Below are 24584 nucleotides of genomic sequence, written 5' to 3' on the forward strand. Positions count from 1 at the left end.
TAGAACTACTTCAGCATCATCCTCTCAATATTAAAAAAAAAAAAATCTGAAACTTGGAATTAAGCCCAAGAGATTATTATTGTTTCTTAAGTGCTAAGGAGATCTATTATTTAGACTATTTTACAACTTTGTAGGGGCAGGAGTTAACTTTATTTCTATTAGAGATGCAAAGAACGTCTGTCCAGTGGAACAGATGGGCCCAAATGTTATCTATTGCCCAGTAAGAACTTAACAAATTTTGTATCTAGCTTAGCAATCTTATCCTAACTTCTCTTTATTAAACTGTACCTATCATTTATATCAATCGATTATCTATATATCATCTATCTATCTACCCTCTCTAAATTTTTGGAACCAAATTACACAGCTCCTTGTTTCTCTATTAAATAATTAGTTGAATAAAACTTTGACATCTGTTCCTTTTATATTTGCAGAACAGTCGTGATTTTACCTATTTGAAAATCAACCATCCGCAGTTCTGGAGGAGCCAGGTAAACTGCATTACCAGAGGCCTCATGGGCTATCAAGCCAAGGCACATCTTTTCTTGGTTCTTAAAGTGAATTCTGACCAAAAAAGAATTTTAGCTCTATCAATCCTGTTTCTGTGTGTCTTCCCCTCTCCTCTCTGCTGATTTCATGTTCTAGTTTCTGCTGCTGGTTTATGCGCCCCTTGGTGGTCACAATGAACGGGAAATGGGTTTCGCATTCATATCGTGAGATATGAAGATGGACTTAACTCTTCTCTGTTGACTAAGAGACAACAAATATTCAGGTCGTTTTTGCTTATTTTTCTATCTGTGACCTCAACTCAATTAAAAACTTTCAGCTTCCTGGGAAAGAAAAGAGCTCTCTGAAATCTGGACTAGTAAGTTTCATGCTTCTTTTTGTTTACTTCTGACCTGTGACTGAAGTTGTGGGATTGAAGCCATAAATCCTCTCTATGGCTGTGTGTCTACATATCTGTAATTCAGAAAGGTCTCTGCCTCTTGTGTGTGTAATGTTTTCCTACCACCACAGGTTATTAATAAATTAAATTATTATGTCTCATGAATTAAAGAAGCTCTGGTTTGACTGGTTTCTGGAAATAAATAAGCACTTATATAAATGGAATATTTACAATATTCACAAAAAATAAAGAAACTGAAATTTAAATACTTTAAATGTTCTAGACATTTAAGAAAACAATCCTTCTTATAGAAAGTACTAGGTGAGGAATATTTGAAGAATTCAAATTCACACAATTAAGGTGAGTCTGTGGACACTTGGATTGTTTTAATAATTTGGATTTAAGAAAAAAAAAAGCTGTATATCTTTTCTCTGATATATCAGTGTCAAATATGTGATAAGATTTTATATTTTATAGAAGGCTAAGGTTTGATTTTCTATGAAGAGAGTATTGATTAATTAATCTAACATTACACGATACTTAAGTTTATTAAAAATATACTTTTCTACATTTGTATTTTACTAGATTGTGTCATAATTCTGACAAATGTGTTATAGTAATTATGTTTTGTAGTGTGTCAGCCAAAATATAAGTTCTTAGATCATTATATAACTTAAAAATCTGGATTAATATTAAATCAGTCTATTTTAATGAATAATCGTTAGATAGATGGACAATTTCTATTAAGGTTGAATACAAAAGCATTGATAGATAAGCATAATTTCAAGTTTATATACTTGTGTTTTTTTTAGTTTTATATGATATAGAATGCCTATATCTTTGGTTTATGTTAATGGAGTGTTTTATTTTTGTTAATTCAAAAAACTGCGCCTGTAGAAAATTATGTAACGTGTATCTGTGAGCTTTGCTAGTCTGCTAAAATTATTGTGTGCAACAGACAGTTCTCAATAACCTACCTCCCAGTTTTCTCTGTAGAACAGAAGTTGTTACTTTGGTTAAAAGTTATAATTAGTTTGGGTGGTTGAGACTACATCAGAAGCAACAGCAACAGAAAAATATAGCTGTTTACCCAAGGAAGTAGGGTGAGTTTCTCTTTCTAAAGGAAGAAGAGAGTAGTTTATTTCTCTAAAACAAAATGTCAGTTTGTTTCAGAATATGAAAGAATACAATAAAAGACAAAAGAGAATGTAGCAAGTTGTAGAAAGCTGGAGCAAAGTGAATTTTACCTGCCTTTGTTTATAATACCCAAGTATGAAAAGAAGTTATAAAATGTGTTAAAATTAGTGCAAAGTTTACCTAGCTTTGATGGATTTATTCCTAGGATAATTTAAGAGGGAAAAAAGAAGCTCGTAAAACCTATGTTGTTAAATATTATATTAATGCAAAATTAGTGTAATAGGGAAGAACCTTTGTCTTCTATTACAAGTTACTCACTAAAGGGATATTGCCTATAAGCTTAAATTATACACAATGGCCCATCTCTGGGAACCCTGCCTCCCAGGTGATGAGCATTAAGTTAAAATACCTTTGTTTAGCTCACAGAAAGCATCTTGACCAGGCCCACCTGTGAATGACTGCAGGCAGGAGGAAATTAACACATCCCCTCTGGAGGCTAACAGGAACCAGGAAATGTTTGAATTAATCCCTCCCCTTCTAGTATAAAAGAACCATCTTGCCTGAGTTAGGATGGTGACCACCTTCTCAGTCTGCCAGCTTTCTGAACAAAGTCTCTATTCCTTTGCCCCAACAACTTGTCTCTCGATTTATTGGTCTGTTGTGCAGCGAACAGTGTGAGCTTGGACTCGGTAATATCAGAATTACACTTTTTCTTTGTTGAGTTGATAAATTCACCTGAGAACACTTAGTAAAGCACAGAAAATATTATTTGTCCCATCTGTGTAAACTGTCCAGGAAATGCAGATTCTATATCCCACCAGAATAATATCTGCTTTGTGTTGATTTTATCTTTGATAGATAATTTTTAAGTTTCCTCACTTGTGAATGAACTAAGGTTTGTTTTAATCATGTTGCCTTATACAATTATTTTAAAATATTTTATTGTTACTTTGATTAACTAGATAACCAAAGTATTGTTTCTCAGGAGCCTAGGACTTTATTATAACCAATGATCAAACCTCCTCTGATCATTCCTTTGATCTTGCCTACTAAAATTCAGACCTGAAATTTAGTTTTAATAATTAAAGTAATAATTTCAGAATATACTATACTTACAAATGTCTTTGAATTTCCCAGAAGGCCCCTGGAGAGAGGGGTTAGAAATCACTGGATTTGTGTGGTAGGCTTCATATTTTCTTAATGCCTCAACATTACTGGAAGAGCTAAGGAATGAGCTATCAAGTTAGAAGAGACTCTCAGCCTTCCCTAGGTTTGGTCTGTATAGATAAAATGTCATTCATATAAATCTTTCATTAACTGAACCCTTTATAGGGGGCCATGAAGATTGCTCAAAGCCCTTGCTTCCCATTACATGGTCGTACCCTCAAAGGAAACATTGATCAGACCCTTATGAAACAGTTATGGTCTGTATCACAAAGGGAAATGTTACTCTCCTCATTCTGATATTGGTCACTGTCATAATCAACCTAGACTTTCCTTATTATGAAACTGGTTTCTGATTCCATCTGAGCCTCGCCTGAAAGCACTCTATAAACCACAGGCCCTAGCTTGTGTATTCATCACAGAAGGGCAGTCTCAGGCCTCAGAGAAAGGACTGTGCCAGGTGCTCTGAACTACAGTCAAAAAACAGGCTCTGAGTTGACATCAGCTTGACAGCTTTCAGACTGTACCAGTGGAATAAATCAGGAATTCCAGAACTCATGAAAAAACCACTAACCCAAGATCCAACAAAACAAGAGTTAATTACATGAGAATAACTAAACTGATGAGGGAAATTTACTTATGGTTGTTTTGAATATTACTTGTGTTGCTTTTAAGGTTCTTTTTTTATTGGAATATTAAGATCTTTTTCTTCATTTATCTCAACTTAAATTTAGCAGACTATGACTTTGTTTACTGAACTGAAACATTTATAAATAGTATCTGATTTTCACTGGTCCTCAAAAATTCATAAAACAATACTTTGACTGAACGTCCTTACTCTCCATGGCAACAGTTATTTGCATAGGTTCAATAAAAATTTGTTCTCATCTTACCAGGATATAATTGAACAAATTAATTGTGTAACAAAGGATACACATGGAGAGTCATATTTGAGAAGAATTCTCACTTCCTCACACTACGGCATGACAGCACGTTGTTAAGGGATGGTAATTGGCTTTACACTTATAGCCAATGCCTACAAAGACCTCACAAGAAAACAAGTTCCATACCTGGCCAACAGAGTCCCATTCACATGGGTCATATTTCCTGTCCAGGGTAATAGGTATCTCCAAAGAGAAAGGTTTATTGCCTTGTAAGACTACTGTTGTATCTAATCCAGCAATCTCATCCTAACATTTCTTCATTACACACACACAGACACACAGACACACAGACACACATACACACACTTAAATGCTAGAAGGGGTTTTTCTTTAGCTGTTACTTTGAAAAATTTACACAAAAGTAAAGATAATAGTAAATAGTATAAGAATGTATGAAGAGGAAGGAAACTTTTTATTTTATTTTCTAGGACTGTCATAAATTGAATTTTAATTTATGGGAAAAACGAGCCATGTGTAGGATATTGTGATTCAAAGATGGTGGCACTAAATGATGTCACTGCAACAAAACAAATTGAGGAAGGTGCATCATAGTGCTCGCATGTGGAGTTGGGGATAAGGTTTAACTATTTGTATACAAAATTTGAAGTCAGAGTATCTTGTAATGTTGATTGCAATGATTAAGATACCTGTTTGTCTCTGACAAAAGAACTGGACCTTGCTTCAGAAATCTAAACTTCTCCCACAATTTAGAATCTTGTATCCAAATGAATTACATTTCTCAGTCACAAAGAGCCGTCAAATGATGGACGAATAAATGTTGTTTTTATTCATTTAACACATTTATTAAGCATGTAGCAGTGGTCCCCAACCTTTTTGGCACCAGGGACCGGTTTCGTGGAAGACAGTTTTTCCATGGACGGGGGGCGGGAGATGGTGGGATGGTTCAGGCAGTAATGCCAGCGACGGCGAGCAGCAGATGAAGCTTTGCTCGCTCTACCGCCGCTCACCTCCTGCTCTGCGGCCAGGTTCCGAACAGGCCTAGGACTCGTACTGGTCCGAGGCCTGGGGGTTGGGGACCCCTGATCTACTGCATGGCAAGCACTGTGTTAGGGACTGTGGACAGCCTAGAAAACTTGAAATCCCGTCTCTTGAAATTTACTTCCCACTGGGGCTTGTATACCTGTGTGAGCCACTCTGCTGTTTATAGTCCTATTTATAGATGGTAAATCTATTAGATTAACTATGTTAGAAGAGCAAATTTCTTCACACAAACAAGAAAAATTATTTGTCATGAAGTCCAGAAGAAAAAAGATATCTATGAAAATTATAAACAGAAGCTAGGAAAAGAGCAGGTCTGAAAAATACTGGAGTGTTCTGTTAACGAAAAATTTCAAAAGGCTCTAATGTTTCTCCGTAATAAGTAGCAAGTGGTAGAAATGTGCAATCATACAATAGCCCTAAATTAGTATCACTGAAGACGTGCAACATTTTATTGAGATATAATGTTTCTTACTGACACAAAGAGATTACATTAAACAAAGGAATTAAAGCTATGGTCATTACTTTATCAGAATAAGGTGACACATCTGAAGTATGGCAGCTATGCCAGCAGTATTAATTAAAGCATAAAATACTTAGTAATAGATATAATCTTTCTCATTTTCATGAAGGAAAATCCTATACGGTCAATTTGAATTATGTTGCCTTACTACCCATGGAACAATTCTAGTTCCTAGTACTCTTGGTCTATCTTTCCCCAAGGTTGCATTTACTTGTTAAATAAAATAAAATAATAGTAACACATGATTCAACGATTTTTAAAGAAAGGTGTTGTCATAGCCATCAGCTACAATCAAAGAATTCCGCTGGCTCTTTATCATCAAAATGCTCATTTGGCATCAGAAATCCACACAACAAGCAGCTTTTATAAATAACTCCTCAGGCAGAAGTCTCACTCACTAAGCTGTGTCTTCATCTTAGTGACAATAAAAGAATTGCATGGCAAACAGCAGCAATCGGTGCAGACTGGCAAACCACACCTGCCTAAGCCATCTCTCCAGGTTAAAATGTTTGCCTTGCTTTGTCAGGAGGTTAGTGAAAAGTACCTTGTCTTTGAAAAGCAGAACATCATGAAAATGCATGCACCTCTTTTTACTGCAGTTATGTAAGGATGAATACTTTTAGACCCATATCAGGATCCATATATTGCATTCATGTAAACATCAAAAAGACATCGGCAGCATTCAGCGCCCAGTGTGTTGTTTCGCACAATGACTCTAGCCTGAAACACGTGCCCAGTTGATCAAATCTGCATCCGTGTGTGCCATATTGCTCACTTAGGACCTAAGCTCTGTCTGAGTCATTATGCTCAACACTAATTTGTCTCTATACTGCTCTCATCTATCACTGGCTGTCAGGGCCAGGTTGATAAAGTCCCCTGTGGTCCACATCTGTGATCAGTCCCCAGGTAATCTGCTCTTTCAAAATACTGCACGGAGAAAAAGGGTTCTTTGAGCAAGTTCCAGTAGAAAAAACTCAAAACAACTTCATCTTTTTTTTTTTTTTTGCCTTATTGAAACTTCATTTCTGTCCATGTGGTTCCCAATGACCAAATACAGATGTCAAAAGCCAAACATTAATTGCATTTTCTGATGGAATATTCTAAAAGGAGTAGTGCATTGCCTAACAGAATATGAGGAAGAAAAGCCAACAATACCATACATGATTTAAGGCTGGAAGGCAATGAAAACATGAAATTTAGGAGAATAGCCACAGGAAGTTTTGTTCTTGATGTCATTCCTCATTATCCTAGAATACCCACTGTTCTAATTTGCTCTTAAATATGTGGTGGAAGTGACAACACTTACAAACAAATAAATAAATGAATAAAATAAAATAAAACCCCTACTCCAAAAGCAGAATAAGCAGAAAGAAGGTAGTCTCATGAGTAGGAAGTCTCCGGAATGTGGAATGGGGGATCTACCTTCTGCTTTTTTTAATGAATAGATGCAGGTAGCCCTGGATCTATAAACTTAGATTGATTTTAGAGCCCAGGCCCAATATCAGGCCTTTTGATCATGTGAGCTAGAAAAAGGAAGAGTAACAAAAATGGCGAAAAGTTATTAAATATTCAGTATACGCCAGGCGCTGGTATAAGCTCTGGTCGTGAAGTAGCTGGAGTCAACTCTATGAGGTAGGTAATTCAATATCTCTATATTATAAACGGGGAAACTGAGGCCCAGCATGTTAAGAAAACCAGTGCTTTTTGAACTGTGCATGATTCACCTGAGGACCTTATTAAAATGCAGTTTCTGATTCAGTAGGTCTGGGATAGAGCCTCAGGCTCTGCATGCTGATACTGCTGGTCCACAAGCCACACTCTGAGCAGCAAAAAGTAAATTGTCCAAGGTCACAGAGCTGGTAAGAAGCAGAGCCAGGGTGAGGCTCAGTCAGCCCGGCTCCAGAGCCCAGGCTCTTTGCCACTAAGCTTAGTATCTGTGTCACAGACCCGTCGCACCCTGGGGTACTTGAGCATTGGCTCAAGGACTAGAAACAAACGCCCATCACCTTTGCCGATAGTATTTTCCAGCAACAGCAAATATTTATTAAGGGCCAACCAAGAGACAGTTACTGTGGAAAACACTTAGGATATAAAAAATATTCCAGGCTCAAAGGATTTTCATTTAATCCACTAGCCAAACAACTGGCCATTTGATTCCCAAGCAAATTACAGCTCCACTGATGGACTGGGTGTTCTGGTTAGTTTAATTATCATACACAGAGAAGATAGAGCACTAACTTTCAAAGAATCAGAGCGTAATATCACACCTCTAACACCAAAGGTAGTAAATTTAATTTAATCTTTGGGGATTGAGAAAGAACTTTTAAGATCTTACAGAGGTTTAGGAGTATCATTAGGAAAATTAATTATAGTTCAATAAATTTAGAAGGTGTAGGAGTTTGGGCTTGATTCTATGGTATCACGTAAAAAGTGAATTAAAAAAAGAACGTCCTCATAGTTTGTTAACTTGTCATGAGAGTTTCAATATCTTTTATTAAAAGGACATTTCATACTAATTCCCATAGGTGGAACAAACATTACTGAATTAGGTGTAAAATTTTTGGAAGCTCCAGGTCATACAAAACAATACCTTCAATAAATGTTTCACAAAATTTAGGAAGTTTTAAAAGAGTTTATTATAATCAGTCAATGTTTACCACTTAATTTGTCATTTTTTTCTTTCTCTTCCTTCTAACCACATTTTTTTAAAAAATGGAATACAGCCGCCTGCCTACATTTCTGGCACACTCTGCAATAATTAGAATTCTCCAACGAGTCCCAAGACAGACTTCACCGGCTGAAAATATCCTGCCTCAGCTCCCACTCTCTTGTCAAGTGCAAATCTTACCATCTTAGCACTTGTCCAACATCCTCCGAAAGTCCTCTAGGCTCCAAAAGCAAAAATGTAAAGGCTCTACCTTATGGAGCACTGGAGGCCCCCAGGAGACGGAGAGGCGCGCACCGCACAGCCCTAGAGGCCTTGCATGAAAGGAGCACACGGTCACGTCCGACCTCATTTAGTCTAGGCGCAACTTCTCCTCTCCCCTTTTTATCACACTATTGCTCCGCAGAGGGGACTTCAGAAAAATTGAAACACCCCGAGGCTCCTAGCAAGTCAGGACCACACTGAACCTTAAAAACTTTAACAGCGTCATTTCCCACCACTCTCCCATACAGCTCATTTATAACTGCTTAGGTTCTAAAGAGACAACAACAACCAAGAACACGTCCAGCAGAGTCACATGCGCTGAGACAGGCATGAAGGAGGTGCAGAGAAAGAAGGCCGGCCTCAGTCTGTCTTCCCCGTTTTGGACAGTGAGCTCACCCCACCCAGCCGGCATGGAGTCCTCGCTGAGGTCAACCTCTCACCCGTGCAGCGGCTGGAGTTTCCTCTCTGTATTTTCTGACACCCAGAAAAGGACACACTGGCACTCCTTCTAGCTTTACTTGACTGCATATCTCTTATGTATTTAAAAAAAAAAATTCATCATGTGTGGAACGCTTTCTTAAACACCAGCAGAGAACGAAAGATGTGATTGAAAGTTATCAAGTCCGTCTTTAGTCACTGAAAGTGTTGGCACTCAGATTCTCCACAACAGGAATCACCACTCCGCCACCCCCCAGCCCCAGACACCTTTCTGATACCATCAATCCTCTGAAGCCATAATAGAACCCAGCTATGGCCGCCACTGTCTGAAATCTACACAAGCTCATCCCCCTCTCTGAGTGTAACTAACCTCTTGCCCCACCCTCCAAAGCCCCCCACCACTGACAAATTCTTCTTGTCTTTCAAAGCCCACCTAGGATGCCTGTCTTAGCCTCTCCCTCCTCAACGTCCCCATATTACTTTGATTTACCTCTTTTTCAGAACTCACTTCATTTTAATTTAGATACATACATATTCTAAGATGTGAGCTACCTGAGGATCTTGCTCTTCTCATTAACCCTTGGATCTCCTGTTGCCAGTTTATTACACATAAGAAGTTCTTTGCAGTTCTGACACATGCTAAAAACAGGTGGATCATCATGCTAAGTGAAATAAGCCAGTCACAAAAAGACAACAGAGTATGATTCCACTTCTGTAAGGTATCTGGAGTAGTCACATTCACAGAGATAGAAAGTAGCATGGTGGTTGCCAGGGGCTGCAGGGATGGGGAAACAGGGAGTTGTTTAATGGGTACAGTTTCAGTTTTACAAAATGGACATGTTTTGAGATTGGTTGCACAACAATGTGAATATCCTTAACACTACTGAACTGTACGCTTAGAAATGGTTAAGATGGTAAATTTCACGTTATGTGTTCTTTGCCACAATGATGATGATGATGGTACTAACAAAAGTAGTACTCAGAAGATGGCTGAAAACAGCAAATGAGGGAACTATCTGGTTGACACCTACACTGTTGTGTGTGGAGTGCTTGATGATCTCTAACCTCCCCCTTAACGCGTTTTGACTTCCTCAGGCTTAGAACTGTTACTTGCACTCTGGATACCCCATGGCACATCACACCATGCTACCCACATGCAGTTATTCACCATTTTCCCCTGCCATATGCGATGAGCAAAAATTGAAGAGCTGTAAGAGTCATCTTACATGTTGAATAAAACTTTTTGGCAGTATGACAATATATCCAGTACCATCCATGTTCCAGGCAATGAAGGTATGAAGTATATGAGACTTACTTGAATCTGACAAGCGTACCTTCAAAGTAGAAAGCAAAAATGTGACAAGTAATTAATTACACTGAACTAAGTCATCCCTCGGTATCCATGAGGCATTTGTTCCAGGAACCCCCTCAGACACCAAAACCCGTGGATGCTCAAGTCCCTTATATAAAATGGTATAGTATTTGCATATAACCTACACTTATCCTCTCTGTACTTTAAATCATATCCAAATTACTTATAATAACTAATACAATGTAAATGCTATGTAAATAGTTGTAAATACAATGTAAATGTTATGTAAATAGTTGCCAGGTGATTGGCATATTCAAGTTTTGCTTTTTGGAACTTTCTGGAATTTTTTATTTCTAAATATTTTTCATCCCCAGTTGGTTGAATCCATGGATGTGGAACCCGGGGATACGGAGGGCCAACTGTATATATAAAGTACAATAAAGAGGAAAAAGAAACTCATTCTGCTTTTGGAATGGTGCTCATACTTCTTGGAAAGGAATATAGGACTATTTTCCTTACCTAAAAAACCCACCCAAAAATATGTCAGGTTGGCAAAATTCCCACTACACTGAAACATCATTTTCTGTGTTTTCACTTATAATATTGAAAGAGTATATTACAGTAAAATTTTCTTTGTTGGAGAAAAAATCAAGTACTTGCAGAATCATAATGTATTTTTAATAATTTGATGTGATAGCAACTTTAAGTTGCTCTAGTATGACTGCCAAAATTTTGTTGTTTCAGGGAAGGTTTAAAGCTGTCCAATGCACCAAGAAATTCACACCCTCTGGCTTAAAGTCATTAGTATGTATAATACACATTTTCAAGTACTTGAGATTTGATTTTTGGATAAAATGAGAATTAAGTCTGAAGTTTATCGCTTTATTCCATTAGGAGGCTTCCATTACTGATCTGTATTTGGCAGGTGCTAACTCATTCATAATCCCAGAATAACTTTCATCTTGCAATACATTCAACCACTGGCAAAAAAATTGCTGATAAGAACATACTCTCTAGTAATCATGATATATCTACAGTATGTATCCAGGGCTCAAGTCTTAAAAGTAATTTAATTTATTTTTAATAGACTTTATCTCTTAGAGCAATTTTAGGTTCACAGCAAAACTGATCAAAAAGTACAGAGAGTTTCCATATACCCCCTTCCCCAACACACGCCAGCTTGCCCCACTATCAACATCCCTCACCAGAGTAGTGCACTTGTTACAACTAATTAACCTACATTGATACATCATTATGACTCAAAGTCCACCATTTGCTTTAGGGTTCACTCTTAGTATTTTATATTCTATGGGTTTTATAATGACATGGTATCTACCATTTTATCATACAGAATAGTTACTCTGTCCTAAAAATCCTCTGTACGCTGACTATTCATCCCTTCCCACACAACCCCCCCGCAACTTCTGATGTTTTTACTGTCTCCATAGTTTTCTCTTTTCCAGAACGTCATATAGTTGGAATCATACAGTATTAGGCTTCTCAACTTGATTTCACTTAGTAATATGCATCTAAGTTTCCTCCATGTCTTTTCATGGCTTGATAGCTTATTTCTTTTTAGCACTAAGTAATATTGTCTGGATATATCACAGTTTATCCATTTACCTATTTAAGAACGTCTTGATTGCTACCAAATTTTGGCAATTATGAATAAAGCTGCTATAAACATCTGGGTGCAGATTATTGTGGACATATGTTTTCAACTCATTGGAGTAAACACCAAGGAGCACAATCACTGGATTGTATGGTGTGTTTAGTTTAGTGAGAAACTGTCAAACCATCTTCCAAAGTGGTTGTACCATTTTACATTCCCACCAGCAGGAATGAGAGTTGATGTCGCTCCATATTCCAGCCAGTGTTTGGTGTCGGCGTTTTGGATTTTAATCATTCTAACAGGTGTGTAATGGTATCTCATTGTTTTTTTAATTTGCAATTCCCTAATGACATGATATTGAGCATCTTTTCATATGGTTATTTGCCATCTGTATATCTTCTTTGTTGAGGTGTCTACTCAGGTCTTTTGTCAATTTTTTACAGGTTGTTCATTTTATTATTGTTGAGTTTTAAGAGATTTTGTTTATTTTGAATAACAGTCCTTTATTAAATATGTCTTTTTTGCAAATATTTTCTCCCCATCTGTGGCTTGTCTTTTCATTCTCTTGCCGTTGTCTTTCACAGAGCAAACAATTTTAAGTTTAATGAAGTCCAGCTTGTCATTTATTTATTTCATGGATCATGCCTTTGGTGTTGTACCTAAAAAGTCATTACCACATTCAAGATCATCTAAATTTTCTCCTATGTTATCTTCCAGTTGTTTTAGTTTCATGTTTTACCTTTAGGTCTCTGATCCATTTTGAGTCATTTTTTGTGAGTGACAAGTGTAAAATCTTTGTGTAGTTTTTTTTTTTTTTTTTGCATGTGGATGTCCAGTTTTTCCAGCACATTTGTTGAAAAGACTATTTGTTCTCCATCATATTGCCTTTTCTCCTTGTCAAAGATCAGATGACCATGTTTATGTGGGTCTACTTCTGGGCTCTCTGTTCTGTAGAACTATTTGTGTATTCTTTCACCACTACTACACTCTGTTAATTGTTGTAGCTTTATAGGAACTCCTAACTTCAGAGAGCATCAAGCTTCTGACTTTTTTCTTCTCCTTCAATACTGTGTTGGCTATACTGGGTCTTTTGCCTCTCCATTTAAACTTCAGAATAAGTTTGCTGATATCCACAGAATAACTTGCTAAGATTTTGACTGTAACTGTGTATGTCAAGTTGGGAAGGTGATGTCTTGACAATGTTGAGTCTTCTTATCCATGAACATGGAATGTCACTCCATTTACTTAGTTCTTTGATTTCTTTCAGCAAAGTTGTGTGATTTTCCTCATACAGAACCTGTACATATTTTGTTAGGTTTATATCTAAGTATTTCATTTTAGGGGGTGCTAATGTAAATGGTACTGTGTTTTTTAATTTCTAATTACATTTTTTCATTGATGGTATACAGGACAGCAACTGACTCTTTTATATTAACCTTGTATCCTGCAATCTTGACATAATCACTTATTAGATCCAAAAGCTTTTTTTGTCAAATCCTTTAGATTTTCTGCATTGACAATCACATCACCTATGAGCAAAGCCAGTTTTATGATTGCTCCCAATCTGTATGCCTTTTGTTTCTTTTTATTGATTTATTGCATTAGCTAAGACTTTCAGTATAATGTTGACAAGGAGTGGCAGAGGTAATTTATTCTTAATTTTTTTAAACCTTTGTCTATTTTTAATTTTTTCTATTTTACATTTTCAAGTTCTATTTCAATAATTCATTCCAGGGACTTCCCTGGTGGTCCAGTGGTTAAACTCCAAGCTTCCACTGCAGCGGGCACGGGTTTGATCCCTGGTCAGGAACTAAGATCTCACATGCAGCGTGGGGCAGCCAAAACAAACAAACAAAAATTCATTCCAGCATGTAATGCTTCATTGAAAGCAGTCTCTTGCATTTAGTAAAAAGATGTCTAATTATTGTAGAGGAAAATGTTCTTCAAAACTAATGAAATGCATTGTTAGTAAACTGGGGCAATGAGACTTAGAAAGAACTGGATAAAATTAATGAAAGTTTTCTTTTTAAAGACCCCAAAATTATGAAAAAATAGTACATCTTGTGATATAAAAGTTGAGTTTTAAAATTTGACTACTTGGCTAAAATTAACAACATGATTCTTCAACATTTATAACCAAACTATCTAGAAGAAAAGCAAAAACTCATTCATTCCTTCTGATATGTATATTTAAAGGAATACAGACTAGTGGATATGTTGAACACAAGGTTCGGAGTAAGACAGTCCTTAATAGAGTCTTCCTTTGGATTTGTTCCTCAAATGATCTGATACTACTTTCTATCTATTAGGAGGACATTAATATATTCTACCTGATGGGGTTTCTGAAGAATTAAACAAGACATTTCATGGAAGCAGGGCTTAGGGCAGTGCCAGGCTCAGGATAAGCATTCACAGATGTTGACTATCATTACCACCAGTTCCTGATGTCACGGGTGTTACGGTATTTTGATGATTTAAAACACTGATCCTGTTGCTTCTACCCTGGCATCCTGAAGTTTATTCACAAGCAGCCAAGGTGAACATTCCCTAAGTCACATCATGTCACTCCATCTCTCAAAACTCCTCCAGTGGCTCCCTTCTCACCAGGGTAAAATCTAGGGCCTACAAGACCCTACACAGCCTACAGTTTTCTGAGGCCTGTGAGGACATGGCTGCCCTGGAGAAGGATTATGAGGAGGTTGGTATGGATTCTGTTGAGGGCGAGGGAGAGGAAGGAGAGGAATACTAATTACCATTCCTTTCAGCCCTGTAGCATGTCATCCCCAGAATTTCAGCTTTAACATTAGTTGACAGGAGTAAAACTTTCTTATTAGATTGTCTTCACTTTCAACTGTGATCATGTATTACTGTCTTCCTTTCTGACTTCCTGTCTCCTACTGTTTCACTTCCTCTGCCCCAGCCACGCTGTCCTCCTTGCTTTCCAAGCATGGTCCTGCCTTGGGTCCATACACTCGCTGTCCCCTCTACCTGAGATTCCTGAATGGATGCTCCCTGAAATGCTCTCCTCAATTGTCACTTCATGAGAGAGGCCTCTGACCACCTTATACAAAAGAGCACCCTTTCCAACACTCTGTATTCCCTTTACTATGCTAATTTTTTCACCAGAGAACATATACTTACTAGCTATTTGGCTTTGTGTTTGTTTGCTTGTTTATTATCTTCTTCCCAACTAGAATGAGATCCAGTTGGGTTGGTAATTTTGCTGTTACTATTTCCTGCTACATTCCAGCACCTAGAATTGTGCCTGGCACAGAGTAGGGATTCTCTAATTATTTGTTTAAGTAGTTAGCTAACTGCATGACAAATATTGGAGAATATTCCTATTTTTTCCTAGATCCAATAGCTTCTTTCATCTGATTATCAGGAGGGGATGAATGGTATTTCTTTAAGGAAACACAAACATAATATGTGAACTTAGTTCATGCATGGGTTCCTTGGAGTCCAGGAATAGCTTACTCGATGTTCTTATTCAAATGTTTATAAAATAATATACAATAACAATATTTTAAAACAATACAAATTCTTACTGTGTAGGACAGTGTTACTCAAAGCATGGCTCCTGGAACCATACTTTCAGCAAGACCTGGGAACTTGTTAGAAATGCAGATTCTCAGTCACCACTCCAGGAAGACTGAGCTGGACCCAGCCCTCAGGTGACACCGATGAGTACTGAACCTTGAGAACCACTGCTTTAAGGAATTCTTAAATGACTCATTTCAGTTCTTTGACTTCCTCTTAAAAATCATAATCTAACATGTCCTAGCTTCTAAATACAAATAGTATAAACTGACTATTAATGTAGATCATGACAATGCCTCTTACATTGACCAATTATCTTTTGCACCTATAAATACCTGAAAGACATGCTCTCAAGTTGCAGTTCTTATTTGTTGCATCTACTTTTGTGGCTACAGCCCAGCTCTCCACCTTTTAGAGCCCTCTCACATTTGGCGAGCACCTAAATTCTTCCTTGTCTAATTCAAACACCCTGGAAACATGCTGAAATTTGGGTTTATTTCTCTTAAATTTCTTTCTTAAAGGCAGAAGTTTTCAAACATTTTTCAACCAGGGACCTTTTTTCTTTTTTTTCCCCAAATGAAATGCACTGTAGATGCTTTGCATATAAAACTGGCAATTATGAGCCTGCTCTTGCTACTATGGACTGACTTGGTTTGTCCACCCGTCTTTCTCAACATTCCTACCACCTGGTTGAAGACTCTAGGTAGGTCTCACAGTCGAAAGGTGGGAAAACATTTGCTATAGGGCAGCATTTCTTGGAGTGTGCTCAGCACCATGATTTCTGAATCTCTGTCCTCAGCTAACGGAATCAGACTTTCTGGCCCTGGAATAAGCATTGAACAAACATTCCCACTAGAGTTTGTGAGTCACTGCTCTAGGAACTCTAAACTGTCATTTTTATTAAAAAAAATAATTGTATAAGCACGTCGTTTACCCACAGTCATTTCAAATAATCCCATTCAAGGTATTCCATTCATTCAAGCAGTAAAATTAACAAGATATTTTAAGAGGTGAAGTTTCATTTTTCTCTGTATAACGTTGAACAAGTCATTAGTTCTAAAAGTTAAATACACAGAAAATTCTGATGAATGGCTTATTACATTTACAGTTTTACATAATTTAGGAAACACTGATCACCATTTTTTCTTAGAGATTTTGTGGGAAACTACAGTAAATTGAACAAATATCCTGTCCTCAAAGAGATAAAGTATATACAGAAGGAACTAGAGTACAAAATAGAAAATAATAAGAGGTATGAAAGTTCTGAAAAGGAGATGATTCTTTCCACTTCAGAAGATTAAGGGACGACTCCTTGCCGTTCAGAGTTTCAGTTCAATGCAGAATAAAGTCCTAAAGTTGACCTGGAATAACCCATATTTTTTTGCCTGATTCTTTCCAGATGCAACATAACTTACACCACCCTTTCAGCACAGGAAAGGTAATAGGAGAGCTCACTCCTGATCTGGGGTGATGGAAGGAGAAGCACAATAGGAGGCTGGCCACCTGGCATGCCAGCAAGTGTTGCCAAGCCCAGTCCCCAGCCGGCAAAACACGTGCAGCTAACAGGCCACCACTGGTCAGTGAGTAAATGAGAAACAGGGTGATTAGAGGTCAGACTACATGAGGTCTGTATGGAAAGTTAAGGTTAAGCAGTCCAACAACAAAGTATACAGTAGCCTGCCATCTCTTGCTACAGTGCTACTGTACTATGTACATTTATGAGAGTTTCTTTAATCTATTGTTTGGGTTGAAACAATTACATATTTCACTTAAAATCTAAGTAGAATATTAGACATTTAGCAGAATTTTCTAAGAGTGTACCGGTATCTCAATCACTGTAGGAAGAGAATATTTTCTTCAGTAGAAGTATTATGATCTAGTAAGAGAAACAATGGAAGGTGCCAATAATTCCAAACTGATAATCATAAAATAAAACTCTCAAGAAGACTGAAGGCAATTTTATAATAAAATAAAATAATAAGATTCTACTTTTTAAATCTTCAGATAAATACCAGTGACAAGATAGTAGAATCACAAACATTAGGAAACATTAAAATATGTGAATACCTATAAATGATAATATTCTGCTTATATTATTATTAATGTCCAGATAATGCACATAAGGATTTAATTTTGCTCTAAAGCAACAGCCCCCAACCTTTTTGGCACCAGGGACCGGTTTCATGGAAGACAATTTTTCCACGGACAGGGAGTGAGGGGTGGTTCAGGCGGTAATGCAAGCGACGCGGAGTGACGGGGAGCGACGGGGAGCGACGGGGAGCGGCGGGGAGCGACGGGGAGCGACGGGGAGCGACGGGGAGCGGCAGATGAAGCCTCGCTCGCTTGCCCACCGCTCACCTCCTGCTGTGCGGCCCGGGCTCCTAATAGGCCATGACCAGTACCAGTCCACAGCCCACGGGTTGGGGACTCCTGCTCTAAAGATTTCCTATCAGATATAAGTTAGGCCACCTAATTCCAAATCCTAGTCTCTAAAACCACTTTTTTACATTTTAACCTGTGTCACATTATGGGCCATTCCCTCATATATATCTTCCAATTCATTAACTGTCCCTTTGGCATTGACAAATTGCTCTTTTAACCAATCTGTTGAGGATTTTTTTTCATTCTAATAGTTAAATGTATGCTCTATTCAATAGCTATCTTTTTCTATTATGTCTGTTTTCTGTTTTGATTTCAATTTTTTATTTTATGTCCTAATTAACATAAAACATTTTTGTTTTGTATTCTGTTTCAAACTGTCATTTTATTTTCTCATGTTTTGGGGGAAACCAATCTTCTAGTTTATGGTGTATGCTCTCCTCCACTCAAGGTAGAATATCCCTTTGTTTGACTTATAATGGGTATCATGAGGACCCCTTCAGTAGGGCTTGTTCATCTCTGGAGGCCATGACCCCCAAGTGTTCTCTGGAATGCTTTTACGTACATTCTGCTTGAGACATCAGATGTGCCAAAGCCTGGGTCTGATATTTATATTAATTCCTCCTTGTGGACAACATAGGTATTGAGAGGTTTAGGTTTATCTCATTTTCCTCATTTCTCAGTTATTTTTTCAGTCTCCTAGATGCCCAGTCCATGTAAAGGACATGAAGCCTTCATTCCTTCCACAACCACCTGAGGGCCACCAGAGCACCATGCACTTAAATTCTTGGTTTATTCATTCCTTTATTTAAAGACAGCTGTGTTGTTTCTACTTCTTCATTTACCCCTGGAAAATTTCCTTTTTTTTTCAATTTCATCTATGATTTTAAAAATATTAATTAAATTTTATTTAGTAATTTTAGCAAGAAGCCTCCATCTTGGTGGTTCCAGAATTCTCTGACACTGTGAAAGCCATACCAGCCCAGGGCTGCTTATGCCTTCACCTATTGCACGTGGGAGAGAAATAAACGTCTACCTTGCCGAGTCATTGTTATTATTTTGTGTTTTCTGTCACACACAGTCAAAAAGAATCCTGTTGTACCTCTGACTATTTAGACTGGAGAATAAAAGACTAAAGGAAACATACTAATATTGTCAGAATAACAAAGGGATTGTCATTCATGCCAAAACAAACTTTTGAAATGGGCTGTAGCATAAAGAAGGAAGAATTCTTTCACACAAAGGATATTACTGACATTGTCATTTGTTCTTAGAGCCTGTGAATGACTAAAATTACCTCTGAAGTTCTCTTTCTCCTTTTTTAACATTTCTCTATATCATCAGAAACATAATCAACCAAAATGTATTTTAAGAAAATAAGAAATAGAAGAAAACAAAGGCAAAAGTTGAGAGGGACATATAGGTACCTTAATCATATATTTTGAGCCTAGCACAATGTATCACATGTCCCCACCACCCCTAGTTCCTCCAAAAGTAAACCCAAGATACTATCACTATGGTCCTGACACCTTCCCCATCCCTTATGTTCATTCTTAATATGATAGCTCTGTTTCGTTGTACTTATTAAATGTGTCACCTCAAATTTTACATCCACATACTCTCCTTCTAGTCATGTCTCCCTCTGGTGATTTAGAACTTGTCATGAACTAAATACACCATAGTGAGGCCATTCTTCGCGGAGATTTTACTGCACAAAATGCTTTACTAGCCACAGTCAGTCAATTACCTGGCCTTCCAGCTGGTGGGCCACCATTCTCGTTGTCATCCTTCAGAATAATAGCCAGACCCACTGAGTCGGCTGGGAGGACGGAGCTGCTGAGGTCCACACGAGTTAGGCTCTCAGGCTCCCTCTCAGAGCCCCCCGCAGTGTTCTGCGGGCTGTCCCCTCCAGCTGTGCTCCTTTCTGGGACTTTTCTCTGGGGTCTCAGCACAATGTGAACGATGCTCTGCTGATCCAGGTCACAGCTCTGTGGGAGAGTGAAACAAAAACACAACAAGAAAGGGCAGACATTAAAACACCAGGAGGAGCTGAATTTGTCATCAGTTCTAGAGTGTGTAAAAGACATTGGTTTATGTCCAATGTCTGTATGCAGTCATGGAACTTAAAGAAAAGTGACACGTGTGATTGACTGATCAGGACAGGCACACTCACCCTGCAGCAGGGGCCAACACCTACACATGTGTGTGTTAATATTGAACTGGGGCCAGAAACTGAAATGTGGGGATAAATGGAACACAACAACAGACGAAAACTGAAGTAATATTCAAAGGGACATGAAATCTAACGGGAAAGAAACATGTATCACACTGCATACATAACCATACTGAAAAGCAGTATGCTTTTAAAACTGACTTCCTGGAAATATGTCCTTATAATTTTCAAATTTAAATGCTAGCACTCATTTCTGTTTTAAAAAGCACAGAGTTGGTTATTACCAACTACAAGGAAATTTTCTCTAGAATTTACCATACACTTGTTTACAGTAGGCTCCATGTATACTCAGACATCACTAGCAATCACACCACCAGGCCAGTGAAGCCAGAGGACAGGGTACCAGTGCCATCTCGGATCATTCACTGTTTCATCCAATCTCACAATTAAAATCAGTGGACGCCTACAAAAATGTTTTGTATCTATATATTAATGTGTATGAACATGAGACTTTAAAATTTAGTAGAATTAGTAGAAACTAACACAATATTGTAAAGCAACTATACTCCAATAAAAATTAAAATAAAATAAAATAAAAGCATAAAAAAAGAAAAGAAAGTTAGACATCAGACAATTTACTTGGACAGAAACTATACTAACTTAAGTTAAATCTCTGTTTCAGAATATCTACTGGGTAGACACAGTCGTTCATCTGTCTGTCCCTCGTCCCACAGAGCGAGGACCCTCCTCTCTCTACAACACCCCCCATTGCCATTCTCCCTCATCTTAGGAAGTTTAAATAACACACACGCAAAACACAACAACACTGGTAACAATCCTAACCCCCCAAGTGCCGTGTTATCTCTATCATACTTGTAAGAATGGTGCCTGACACTCATCAGCACTCCCTGCCCACACACCACTGCTTGGTGTCAGCCTCGCCCACTCAGGAAGGTCACCAGCATGGCCTCCGGTCCCAAATCCCACTCTGATCTCTTCTGGTCCGTGTCTCGGGTCTCGGTCATGTCAACATACTTCCTCTTCCTGCCGCCTGTCCCCGCAGCTTCCCAGATCTCCCCAGGACTGCTCCTACTCAGCAGTGGTCACTCTGTGTCAATCTCTGTCCCCTCAGTCCGCCCCTACCTGACTTCCTATTTCTGTCAAGGCACCACCATCCCTCATGTTATCCAAGTGTCAAGGCTTCCCCTCCCACCTAAAACTCCAATCATTCTCCTATGTTTTCTAAAGAGGGCTTCACCACCTTTGAACCTTCCTCCCTACTGTTACATCCAGCAAGGTGTCAAGAGTAACTAATTCTGACTCAGAAATTCCCTTCACATCTTCAGCTCCTTTACATCCCAATTGTCACCTCCCCATTTTAGGCCTCCATCATTACAAGAGCTTTGTAATTACTTCCTTACCTCTTGTCTTGCCCCGCAAACCTTTTGTACAAGAATTTCTGGTGTTTTCTACATAGTCTTTTTAAAGTGTCTCACTATTACTGGTTAAATATAGTCTAACATCTTACTATCTTCTTCAAGTGTGTTCAGACTCTTCTCCTTTCTAGACCAACTGTCTTTTCCTCTCCATTATATATGTAGATTATATTATTCTTCAAAAAATATTCACTCTCATCTCCCTTCATCCTGCCCTTGATTTTGGGCTAAGCCATGTGATCAGCTTTGGCTAATAGGACAGTTGCAGATGTGATTGAACCAGGGTTTTAGAGTATATTTTCACCACTGCCCTGGCTATCAAAAAAGAATCCCTGGAAGTTTCCACCTCTTCAGCCTGGGCCCCAGAACTGCACACATGGCACAGACCTGAGCCCAAGCCATGGAGAGGATCAAGTGCAACCCCATCTATAGCTTGAGCAGTCTTCCAGCTAAATGCAGGCTGGGGCTGCAGACCCCCAGATGACCTGAAGATGCACGGGAAAGAGACGGTTATTAATGTATGGCACTGAGATCTTGTGGTTGTTCATTAAGCAGTAATCGCTGACAATACACTTTTTGCCATTCTAATTGGACTAACAGACGTTCTACCACCATTTATCATCACCTCAGTGCTCAGCCAGCACTCTAGAGACTGTACAAAGCCTTTAGCCTAAGTCATATCAAACAAACCAACATCAAGATCTGAGTACACTCAAATGTGGGCATGTGAGGACATGTGCTTTGCAACAAGGAGAAACAATTGAGAATTAGCATCCTAACATATCCTGAGATTTTCATCCATATTGTGCTCTTTTCAAAAGGTTCAAAAAATCAGTCAGCTAAAATTCCTCTCTCCACAGTCATAACGTACGTGCTTCATGTGATACTCCCAGATAAAAATAATGTCTTTCTCTCTCATCTGAATCCCGGTAATCTTTGCCTGCTATGCTCTTCCACTGCAGTGATCAGAGCTTGGACATCGTGTGTGTGTGTGTGTGTGTGTGTGTGTGTGTGTGTGTGTGTGTGTGTGTGTGTGTGTGTGTGTATGTGTCTGATCCTCCAACTTAATTTAGAATTCCTTAAGAGCAGCGACTGGGTTACACTTCTACTTTTATTTACCAGAATGCCTCACACAGCACTTTGAACCTAGTAGATGTAGAAAATTCATCTATGAATTGAAAAGGTAAATGACTGAGAGGAAATAAGAATGAATGAATGAACAAATATAAACAGCTACAGACGCATACACACAACACCTGAAGTGTTCCTCGGGGAGCAAGAAGACTGCAGAGAAGGAACATGGAATTCAAAGTCAAATAGATGTAATTTATTAGCTGCATGATTTTGGGCAAATTACTTTCCCTGCATAAGCTTCAGTTTCTACATATGTCATTAGCAATAATATTACCAACTTTGATGATTGCTCTGAGATGTAAGGACATATACAGAGTGCAGACCCAATCCAGTCACAACTCAATATATAATTGTCAGTATCACTATCATCATTTATGAGTTTTGAAAACTAAAGAGGTGGGTCCTTATCTTGTATAAAGATAAAACCTCAGAATCCTTTTTGGCTGCTCCACTCACACAATCTTATTTGGAAAATGTATAAAGAAGGTGGAATAAGCAGAATCGACAAATGTGACAGTTATTCTGGTAACTTTCCAGGCTTTCTGTGAACTAAAAGTTGATACAAAAATTATCACTATATGCTCAGATGCCAGGAAACACATGAAGAACCTGAGCAAAATCTCAGGGGCTGCTAAAATTGGACAAATATGGAAAAAATAAAAAAACTGAGGTTTTCCTTTCAAATCCAGATTTTCCTAATGCTCAGAGTAGAGCTGCAAAGGGGAGTAGGAAGATCCCAAACAGATTTCAGTACTTATAGTGATATTTATAGAACATATTTCCCTGAGACTCCATCCATGGTTCAGAGACCATTAACTGCTTAATTCTTTGACTCACTTGTAGAAAACGTTGTTGATTTTGGAAGCAGTCCCTTTGCCAGATGGTACAAGTGCACCATCATGTTAGTTCAGTTCAAAGCCACATTAATAACATGTCCCATGGGCAATAAATTAGATAAAGTTTAGTTGTCTAGCCACTCCAAAGCCCAAAATAATATTTAGTTCTCTTGGTATATGAACGATCCCTCAGCTTTGGGAGGTAGAGATTTTCACGGGAAGACAGCAGAGTTTTCAAACATTGTTTTAAGCTTCTTCAGGGCAAAAACAATGCCTTATTTATCTTTGTTTCCTCAATAACCAGAATATTGCTTGGCAAAGAGGAAACAGTACATTTGTGTTTTCCTTATAACAAGTCATTAATTCAACAAGTAAGGCAGTGACATAAGTCGTTTAGTGTGGACAAAACAAGTGGGTATTCACCCAGCTGGGCTTGGTCTTGTGCCGTCAAGCAGAGCTGTTGTCCCACCAGGGACTGAGAGCTCAGTACCATGGACTCTCTCTCCAGGACCTCTGACTTGGAGATACCCAGGATTAATAAAACATCTACGGGAGTTGTCTGCCAACCAATGACCACCTCTCATCCAACTGGCCATTATTCCACGATATACAAGAAATTGATGTAGTTTTCCTTTTCCGAAAAGGAGTCCTTCTGAGGACATGTAGCTGGAATTCAAATATCTGACAGCCTGGTAATATAATTCGAACACTGAAAACAAGAAAAATTTGAAAAACCTGAGAATGCTTTCCAAGATGATATTCTTAACCTTTTGGAACATTGTAAAAATAAGTAATGTTACTCTAACAAGGAAAATTAACAAGGATTGAAAAGTTATTGGAATGTTGTCCAAGCACTTAAAGAAGGGTTACACAGATAATCTTTAAAATGATTAATAATGAGTTTCAAAAATAGTTAATAATGTCACATATTAACAAAATGCTTTCATGTGCTATGCCGATAACAATTACATTAATAATAAAAGTAAAATAAATACATAACATGCTTGAGCTTTGTACTACTCTCCAGATTGTGTTACAAGGTCTTCAGATGTAGTAAGTTGTTTAATATCCCCATAGTGAACTAAGGGAGCTGCTCTTACCATCCAGAAGTGAGTTGTATGTAAAGCCAGGAGAACTGTGCC

At 38.1% G+C, this 24584-nt stretch overlaps 1 protein-coding gene across 2 annotated transcripts in view; it reads right to left on the minus strand.

Annotated features, from left to right (window-relative positions):
* The window catches only part of PRKN (parkin RBR E3 ubiquitin protein ligase), a gene marked incomplete at its 3' end in the record, with an annotated part of 1266888 nt that overhangs the window by 804523 nt on the left and 437781 nt on the right, over positions 1 to 24584 (minus strand). For both annotated transcript variants that reach the window (XM_082668938.1, XM_082668937.1), the window contains exon 3: positions 19611 to 19851. In XM_082668938.1, the coding sequence (XP_082525064.1) occupies positions 19611 to 19851 (241 nt within the window). The remainder of the gene's footprint in view (positions 1 to 19610; positions 19852 to 24584) is intronic.

Source organism: Grampus griseus, assembly GCF_964374135.1.
Source record: "Grampus griseus genome assembly, chromosome: 13".
In the NCBI taxonomy this organism is placed as follows: domain Eukaryota; kingdom Metazoa; phylum Chordata; class Mammalia; order Artiodactyla; family Delphinidae; genus Grampus; species Grampus griseus.